This window comes from Asparagus officinalis, chromosome 7 (genome assembly GCF_001876935.1).
Source record: "Asparagus officinalis chromosome 7, Aspof.V1, whole genome shotgun sequence".
Taxonomy (NCBI): Eukaryota; Viridiplantae; Streptophyta; class Magnoliopsida; order Asparagales; family Asparagaceae; genus Asparagus; species Asparagus officinalis.
The window spans coordinates 18486843-18497172 of record NC_033800.1 but is presented as its reverse complement, the minus strand read 5'-3'; the positions used below and the strand labels follow the sequence as shown (position 1 = coordinate 18497172).

The 10330-nt window shown below is 33.9% G+C and overlaps 1 protein-coding gene across 2 annotated transcripts in view; it reads right to left on the bottom strand.

Moving 5' to 3' along the window:
* The window catches only part of LOC109848461 (transmembrane protein 87A), a 35385-nt gene extending 25902 nt beyond the window's left edge, over positions 1-9483 (bottom strand). For both annotated transcript variants that reach the window (XM_020417963.1, XM_020417964.1), the window contains exons 1-5: positions 9092-9483; positions 5362-6295; positions 3465-3560; positions 2585-2721; positions 2155-2370 (exon numbers count right to left, since the gene is read on the bottom strand). In XM_020417963.1, the coding sequence (XP_020273552.1) occupies positions 2199-2370; positions 2585-2721; positions 3465-3560; positions 5362-6295; positions 9092-9321 (1569 nt within the window). In that variant the 5' untranslated portion in view covers positions 9322-9483 and the 3' untranslated portion in view covers positions 2155-2198. The remainder of the gene's footprint in view (positions 1-2154; positions 2371-2584; positions 2722-3464; positions 3561-5361; positions 6296-9091) is intronic.

Here is a 10330-nt window from a genome sequence, read left to right as displayed (position 1 = left end):
TATATATATATATATGGGTAATATGTACCTAAGGAAGCTCCTTAGGGTACATCTAAGCATGCACTGATATATATATATGGGTAGTATGTACCTAAGGAGGCTCCTTAGGGTACATCTAAGCATGCACCTCTTATATATATATATATGGGTAATATGTACCTAAGGAAGCTCCTTAGGGTACATCTAAGCATGCACTGATATATATATATGGGTAGTATGTACCTAAGGAGGCTCCTTAGGGTACATCTAAGCATGCACCTCTCAGTGCATGAATTGAGCTACTTAATGGATGATTCACTCCATTCATCATGATCTAAATGTTTTAAAATATCTACAAAATAAAAATCATGATATGTGAATATTTCTAGCACATATTTTTCATTGTCTCTTTTGTTGTGTTGTCATAAAACCGTTAATTTTACTATCACTTGATGCATTAGTAAAAACAACCCAATATGCCTAATTTTTGGTTTACATGACATCCAAATCATATAGATCAAAATGAACGGAGTGGATCAAATAAATTGATTGCATATAATCTAATTTTCAAGGTGCATCATCCAATTTAGCAGAAAGACGAATATTCCTTGCTCATTATCAGACAATATTAGGTTCAATCTAAAGTGGCTCCTTAGATATATATTTCCCTATATATATATATATATATATATATATATATATATAATATTAGGCCAAAACTGTGTCCACTTAAGTGGACATCCACTAACTTTTAAACGCCTTAGATGTTTCCTAGGGAGTCCTTGCATATATGAAGTGACTTTTATATGTTAAATAGTGGATATAAAAGTTGCGTGGAACAGCTATTCACTATCACTTAACGTTGACACAAGTTTCTACATATATATTATATATATAATTATATATATATATATATATATATATATATATATATATATATATATATATATTATATATATGAGATTAATGAGTATCCTTGTCATAGGAGCGGATTTCCTCCATTGACGCCTCTAAAATCACATGATTGACCGACATTATGATGATCCGCCTCCGGTGAACTTGATCTACATATTCTAAAACCCAAGCACATCAAAGTTTGGCGCGTGAATCCGTCGTCGTTTTACCCTCCATCGAGCCATGTGAAAAAGTTCTATCATTCAAAACCCGTTAAAATTGGATGACGAGCTGGATGAATGTCAACGACGGAACGGTTCACGCCCAAACATTGGTGTGTTGCGGGTTTTAGAATATTAGATCAAGTTTCCAACGGAGCGGATGCATGCCACCAATGTCGCGCTCAATCATGTGAATTTTAGAGGTGCAAGAGTAAATCCCCTCCTATGACCAGGCATATCCATTAATCTCTCTGCTCGGTCTCTCATTAAATACTTCTATATTATATATATATATTATATATAATAGTATTAATATATATATATATATATATAGAGAGAGAGAGAGAAATGAGTATGTTTGGTACCAAGCGCAAAAAATTATGTTTGGTAGTGAGGTGTCACATCCCCCTCCACTCATTCAAATGGTTGCATATCCCCATGCACTCCTCAACCCATGTGAATGTGGTCCTCCATTTGAATGAGTGGAATGGATTATGACACCTCACTACCAAGCACAAAATTTGTGCTTGGTACCAAGCATACCCATTTTTCTAATATATATATATATATTAGTACATAATATTAATCAGACTTTGACTTGTGTGTAGTAGTACATATTCCAGTATACTTGGGTTAGGGTTAGGGTTAGGAAAATTAAAATTGTAATTCTCTGTTTAGGCATGCTCATCAGGATCCTCTTAAAAGGTAATATAAAAAGCACAATAAATATTTTTAAAAAATCCACAGAAAGCTGGATTCTGTCTATTAACAGTGCATGGAAACCAACTACATGGATTCAACATTAACTCTATATGAATTTTCAATATGTTTGTTAATAATATACGATATAGGACTCTGATCTTGTAGGAAGACAGCAAAATTGTCTCTAATTAATGTTTATGGTTAAGTGTGTTTGTTCCCTATACACAAACCTTTCTACCAAACCATAACATTCAGACTACTTTACTAACTTATTGTTGCATTTCATCAATATAAAGCCCAAACAGATAGGGATCCGCTGCTTAGGAAAGAAAACAGCAAAGGATATGAAGAGGCATACCAGAATCACACACCCAGCTACAAGTCCATTTTGCAAAGAACTTATCATTCACGTTTGTCCTCTTCAAGGTCGTCTCCAAGCCCAAATACATGCTCTGTAGTCTTCCTTTCCTTTCTTTCCAGCTTGTTCACCAAGTCCCCTGTTCCCTTGGCACCAGTGCCAGTGAGAGCAACTCCTTCATCAAAGTCATCGCCAGTTTCTTCTGAGTATGCATATCTGCAAAAGTAATAATGAAAATGCTAAATTATCTGATTATAGAAGCAAGATATGTTATCCATAAGCTATGGAGCTGTGCTTGGAATCTACATGAATAATCTCATTGTTGAAGCCCTTGAAAAATTTCTACATGGATTACATGTACTTAGAATCTTAGAAATTTAAACATCATCAAATAAATACATACAAAGAGTGTGACAGGTCAGGAGAATACCTAGTTGGGTTCTGTGATGGGCTCCAGAGAATGCAGATAACTGCTAAAAGAAGGTAGGACAGAGTGTTCCAAAATGCCGGGATGATCCAAGCCCTTTGCCAAAGCTCACTTAATGGGTCAGTTGCATTGAAGTACAGCTGCACTAAATAAAGTCAATTTAGCTACTGAATATCACCAAAATTGAAAAGAGAAAACTAATGATAGCCATGGAAATTTCAATAGAATAGATATGCACAGGTTGCTTCTTGGTCTGATGTGGTGGATCACCAGTCGATTATGAAACATAGGGTATTTAGTTCTACAGTGCTTCAGTACTGATCGCATTTATTATATCTACCGTTATCTTTTGCACTGTTTTACACGATTATTTTCCGTTTACAATGTTCTGATCTAACAGGGTCTTGAACTTTCCTGTCAGAAGAAAGCTCTGAAAGTTTCGTGATGCTGATAAAAAATCATAAATTCATGTTTAATGTTAGTATTATTTATTGTTCATTTATCAGTAGATCTCTAAGGTATAGATGCCAAGGCATGAGAATAAATAATTTCAGTAAACTTCTCAATTACTATCACAAGGTAAACACAAAACCACTCAAGATATTTCACTATTTACAGTGCTAAGCATTTATGACTTAGACCAAATAAAGATCACACTTCTCAAGTTCTCATAACTTCATGATATTTGCCGTTGGGAGACAATAACTCTTTCAAAATAGATAATAACAGAATAAATGGGTAGGTCATGTGCTTTAAAAGAATAAGCTTGCATTTTGGAACAAAGAAAATATTGTCCTGGGCTAAAATATATGTTTAGTCTTGTGCATGTTGCTGGTACTTCCTATAGAAATAGTTCCCCAGAAGACAGCAAAAGTTGCATTACCTCATAGCCAATCCAAGCAACAGAGAGAAGGACAGACACCGCCAGGGAATTGGTGAATTTTCGGTACAAGTCAAGTTTGACCACACTTCTCCGTAACTGAGAGAAAAAAGAGAAAAGCAAACAGGAATAGACATGAATTCAGGGAGAACACCTTTTAGCAGAACATGGGGAATCATTTGAACTGTAATCAAAGGAACAATTGCCTACAGTAATCAAAGGAATAATTTCCTTCACTGTCATTAATGATATGCCATCTTCTTTTCATTGTAGTAAAAGATTTAAATAAAATTATGACTGTTCAGAATTTATATTGCTATACAAGTCATTTCATTATTTTGCAGCCAACATAAAATTTTTGAAAAACATAAAACAAAATAGGTATGTTCTCGTGAAAAGCACGTGCACTATACTAGTATGTGTATATATATATACATATATATATGTATATATATATACATATATATATGTAGACACGCACACACATACTAGTATAGTGCACGTGCTTTTCACGAGAACATACCTATTTTGTTTTATGTTTTTCAAAAATTTTATGTTGGCTGCAAAATAATGAAATGACTTGTATAGCAATATAAATTCTGAACAGTCATAATTTTATTTAAATGAATAAACTGTACGATAATTTGTGTATATATAACTATATGATTACTTATTATAGCGTGGATAATTATTATAATTTATTCATAATTTATTAAAATATTTACAATATATTAAATATTTTTTCTTTTAAATATAATAATATTATACTTGGCATAATTATAATACTATTAGTAACTATATTTTAATTTAATAGTTAGTTTATTACACTAATAGTAAATAATTTACTAAATTGTATAATTATTAAATTATAGTGTAATTTATTAATTTAAAAATACTATTAAAATCATTATAGTATCAATTCTATTAATACAAAAAAAATCATACTATTATCATACTTTTAAAAGGTTAATAAGATGTAAGGTAACAGGTAGGCCTCCATAAGAGGTGAAACCCATAGATGTAAAGCATAAGCCTAATGAATTTTTATTATTTTTAATTTTTCTAGAATTTTAAATATTATGTGAAGATAAATTAGGGATAAATTTTAAATTTTCTAATAAATTACATAATTAACTAATAAAATAATAGTCTGACCAAAGGTTTTGAAAAAGTGAGGAAATGTATAATTAATATGAGGTTATATATAATTAGTGAGTGATTAATTATAACTAATGAAATATTTGAGAATTATCAAACTTAAAAGGGTAAAAATGGAAATTAAAAGTTTTGACAATGCAATCCTCTTTTATATGTAGTGTGTGTGTGTGTATAAGATAAAAACTAATGATCCAACAGATAAAAACTCCATCAAAACCAATCAAAAGTATTTTAGCAAACAAATAAATGTTTACTTATGAGCCTAGCTGAAGAAAACAAGGAGTCTTCACATCCCGAAAACTCTTACCTACTAGTAACTCCACCTCTGCAAGATACTGGAGGAACCTCAACAGAAACTTAGTGGGAACACATAGGGCATTCCATCAAGAATATCCTCCCAGAAAATTCATCAGCAAAAACGACAGGACATATTAGAAGGAAGATAAGACATAATAGAGAATATGTTCCTTCAATTAATGATGTGCAAGATAACATCAATTTCAAATAAGCAAATTTTCTATGATTATTTTTGTCGATACAACCTATGCTTTCCATATAAATGTACATGCAAAATTTCCTTTCCTAGCTTATCAATATATATGAAAACTCATAGTACAATATGTAACACGTAAGACAGTTAACGCGTCACATCATAGATAAGGATGATTAGCAAAATTAAGGTACTTGAATTATTCACAAAACATGCTCTTTCACAATGGCAAGTAAAACAAATAACTTTTACCTGGAGTTTCTCTAAAGTTTTTGACAGAGATGAAAATATCCAAATAATAAAGGATGCATCCAAGATAGCAACAGGCAGAACCAGAAAGAGTCGGGCTTTTCCAGAAAAATCATTGATATTTCCCAAGTGCTCAACAAGTTCAAGGGCTTCTGACGCAACAAAGTATACCACACCAAGCAGAGCAACTTTGGAACTTATCCCACCCAATGTTGGTCGAACCACACCATAACCCATTGAAACCACTAAAAGTAGAAGGCGGGATACAGTCTTCTTCACAGCTGTAAAAGTCACTGCCCATAGAGTGATACCCATAGGTCTAGCTCCGGTAGAATTAAAATTTGCATACTCAAAGTACCAAAACGCCATTTCGCACATCCCTAGAGCAATGACAGCTGTTATGTGGTAGTGAAGCTGCAAGATATCTTTCCAAAATCGCACAAATCGGAGAAACCATCCAAGACCAAGCACAAGATATGCCAGTGACATAAGACCATAGAATGTCATTAATGGTGACATCTTTCCAGGTAGATAACCTTCTGGGTTTCTCCAAACAGTTCTACCTTTGATTACTGTGCCCTTAAGTTGTGGATCACAAAACATGAAATAAAGATAGTACATTCCAGTTTTTTCTATGAAAACAGTCGTAGTTGCCATAGTGACTTCCTCATTTTTTCCATCAAAAAATGTTTGAAGACGTTTTGGCCACTCAGGGTTATCTGAATTTTGGTGAATAATTACCTCTCCCACCTTACAGGTTTTCTCTTTGTAAAGTTCAGGTGTACAGCAAATAAACTCAGAGTTAAAATATGTGCCGCCAATTCTTTCTCTGTCTTGTATTTCAACTATTATAGCTTCCACCAATCCAGTCTTTTGTTGCATATCGTGATGCTTTGATGCTGACTCCTTTGTCCGCCGAAAGGTCACAGACTCAAACCTGAGATCAGTGTTTCAGAAGATAAGCAAAAGAGAAACATAATTGTAACCAACAGAATATTTCATTGCTTGCTACAGACATGTGGCTCTGTGCATGTGACGTGTGTATTGATAAGAAACAAAAATAAATCCACTCTCATATGGAACTCCTCGTTCCTTTTTACCTAATATATAAATTTAAATGCATCAAGCAAAATTCTTTTTCGTCAACTATGGCGGTTCCTTTACCTCCATGTTATTCCACACGCATTGATTTTTAGATCAAAGAGAACTATGTGTTTATTGATCTACAAATACGGGTGGCAAACAAAATAACCACTCATAAAAGAACCAGGTTTATAACTCGAACTTTGATTGTTAAATCAGCAAATAATTCAAACTCAAGCCAAGCACTGTAAGCTCATGTTTAGCCATGGCATATTTTTAACACTATGTGATATTCTAACACAGATTATATAACTACTATAGAACAATGTTTTAAATATCGGCCGATAAACCAATATTATTGGCGATTTATCAGCTTTGGGGGCCTTCCGCTATGATAAGTTCGATTCTAAATCGATGGTTGTTTTTGGATGTCTATCGCCGATAATGCGGCGATAAAGTGAGTTATCGTCCAATGTTATCGGCCAAAAATCGGAAGTATCGGTCTTTGGTTTGAGTTTAGATTTCGGACAATAGGCACCTACTCAATGCACTTTACACCCGACCCGACCCAAGTTTCTATCATTGGTTAGTGATCCTAAACATAATTATTTACATTTTGGTATGTTTATATTTCATAAAGTATGACTAGATTACATTTTAGAATATTATATTATGTATATTACCATCCGGTGTTGTCACTTCAATAAATATTACTTATTCGCAATATATCCCCGATATCCGCTATCCGATATGGATTTTGACCGTCCAATAAATCCCTGATAACCAATATTTAAAACCGTGCTATAGAAATATATAACATACATTTTTCTGTTATGGAAAGCTTGTCATATTAGAAACAATTCATGATTAATAAACCTTTAGCTGACATCATGGATTTTCCCTTAGAATCCACTATTGTCTGAGTTATATGCATAATGAAAGCGGAGAGAAGTATAAAAAAAGAAGTATTTCTTGCTTTTAAAAAATTGCCTTTCTAAATATGTTAATTGGAGACGCCTGGAACGAACATCAAAGGCTTGATTCCAAGCCGCTTGCAAAAAAGTTCATCTTCGATGTTAGCAATATCTAATTTCCTCGAATATGCTTGAATTGAGTGAACTCGAGCAAGGATAACTTTCTCAAGTTTAGCTTGTTTCCACTCCTATTTACATGCTATAGTTAGTTAGTTTTGCTAGAGATGCTTCTGTTGCATTTGTAGGATATTCACTGGCATTTGCAAAAGAAGGACGCCCCAAGTTTGAGAGAGCATCCAGATCACGTTGATGGTTGATGGTGGTTGAAGAGATCAAAATTTTGATAATCCTCTGAATAATTCCCAAGAACAAGAAGATTATAAAGCTCAGAGGGCCCTTAGGCGGGACAGCCGGACAGGGCAATTGCTGCTATTCGAACGTGCTTCCATTCATTTCCCCTTGTCAGCCTAATCCATTTTTGTATTTGTGTTGGTATAAGGGTGTCTTTAAGGTGTTGGAAGACTATACAAGCTCAAAGGTTGAGCTATGGACGACTTACGAGGATGAAATGATGATGTCATGAGTTTCCCAAGTCAGATAATCAAACACTGTAAGAAAAATATTATCAATAAGAACGGTAAGTAATCCTTTACAAGTCAGGCCAATTGGCTGGTCAAGTAAATCGATAGAAATGATGTTTTTTTTTTCTTTTTTTTTCCTTTTTTATTTTCGCATGATAAGGCTGGTCGATTGAATAATTGAGTCTCCAAAAAGTCTCATATTGTTTCGCTTGATGATCGGATCGTTTCAAGGTAAATTAAATGTTCATCATTTAAGAGGTTTACGTGTTTAAAAGGCCTCATAACATATTGTTCATTGGAGGAGGATATTTGGATGATACAAAGTGTTCCAACATATGAGGGATACAAGGAAATATAAAGAAAGGCACGACATCATATATCGACGAATATCAAGGGAAGGAAGATGCTTATCATTGGAAGGTGATGTTTTTCCAATGAAGAGGCTTCTTCCTGGGGTGGGTTTCATCAAAGGGGCTAATACTCATCACAATAACGTGTGCCATATAGAAGAAGGTTAAATATTCTTGTGATTCAAGGACATTAATGTATGCCGTTTCGTATTCCATGTGAGCAGAAACATCTCACGATGCTCTTCTAGTGGATATGGATTGGATCGGAGCTGAGCCACACCCCTTATTATTATGTTGTTGTAATATATTTCTATGTGTAAATTCGATGAAATCAGTGGGTTACATTCCCCAATTTCCAAAACCACCGATACCAGGTACCTCCAAAAGTTGCCAGCATCCTAACAAACTCGTTGTAAGATAAGGATTTTGTTATCAATGCTTCATCAAAGGAGACGACAAAGGAGAGCTTTTTAAAATCCACATAACTTTACAAATGGCTCAAATTACTATCCTCAAGGTAAACACGCAGCTCATGTTTTCCATAATTAAAAGCTGACTGTGCAATGACCGCAAATAAATCATTAATACAAGAACAAAACAAACATAGAATCTTAACAGTTAATTGCACTTCCATGATAAAAACTCCACTTTCATAGCTCACTTCCATCAATTAAACACGCTCTTTTGCACAAAATCAAACAATCATCATTTCGATAGAACCAAGAAAGCTGAGATCTGAGCTCACCTGATGAACGATTTGCCATCGGATGAAGGGGAGCTAACATTGACCTCGGACGCATACAAACCCTCGCTCCCGCCATGAAAGAAGAAGGAATTCGAGCGAGGGAAGAAAGCTCCACTCGAATACTCATGGATCGAAGCTCGGACACAGTGAGTGGAGCAAAATAGCAGTAGAAACCCTAGAGAAAACCCTAGAAACTTCAGATCAAGACGAAGAGAACGAAGATCTCTCATTTTTCTTTTGCGCTAATTTTTTTTCTTCGAAATTTGACTTCGGTGCAGATCGAGCTTAAGAATCGACAGCGAGAGTTGGATTTGGTGAAAAAGATAGAAACTGATTAAATAAAAAAGAATATTTAGAGAAGAGTAGAGTTTCTTCTACAAGGTAAGATTTTCTTAATATTTGGTGAAAATAGTTATTGGATTTATTCTTAGATGAACTTGGACGCGTGTCACGTGAGGATGAGGGAAGAAGGGTAACGCATGGTTCTTTACTCTTTAGCACTGTCTTTGGTGTGAATTCACATTGAGTTGCCATCTTGTCTGAGAAACGGAAAAATAATCAAAGCGTGATTATGTAAATATTTTTATTGGATTATATGCTGATATTTTCTAGAGATACTTTATTGATTTATAATTAGAATGAGATATATGTTTTCTATTAAAAACACATCCTTTAAATTCGGCAAAGGCTTAAGGAAAATGTACTCATGAAAAGAGTTAGCATTAGTGAGCATATTCGTTAACTTGAAGAGTTAAATTGTTAGTGTTAAGCTCTGTTTTGTAAGGGCTAAGAAATTTTAACTCATCATCATTCCTCCAGACAATAAAAAACCAAACATGTGATGTTTATGTAATGTCCCAAATTCACCTGTCTAATGAGTGGTAAAGTATTTCGCACAAGGGAGGGGGAATAAAAGTTACTTCCCCTCCTCAACTAAGGGTAGGCTTAGGTAAATTTTATTTTAATCTTTATAATTAATTTTGATTTTGGAAAATAATGAGGATTATTATTATTTTATTATTTATAAATAGAGTGGCCATCTCTTGGTTTGTTATATACTTAATTGGATTTACTCTTGGAGCATAAATAAATCCTTTTACTTTATAGGGTTCATTCAATTTAACCCTTCTAGAATGGATTATCTTAACCTTTTTGCTAATATTTTGCTTGTGCATTTTTTTACGTCTGACATTGCCATGCCTTAGTAAGTCCGAAAACTACTTTTAATAATCTGTATAC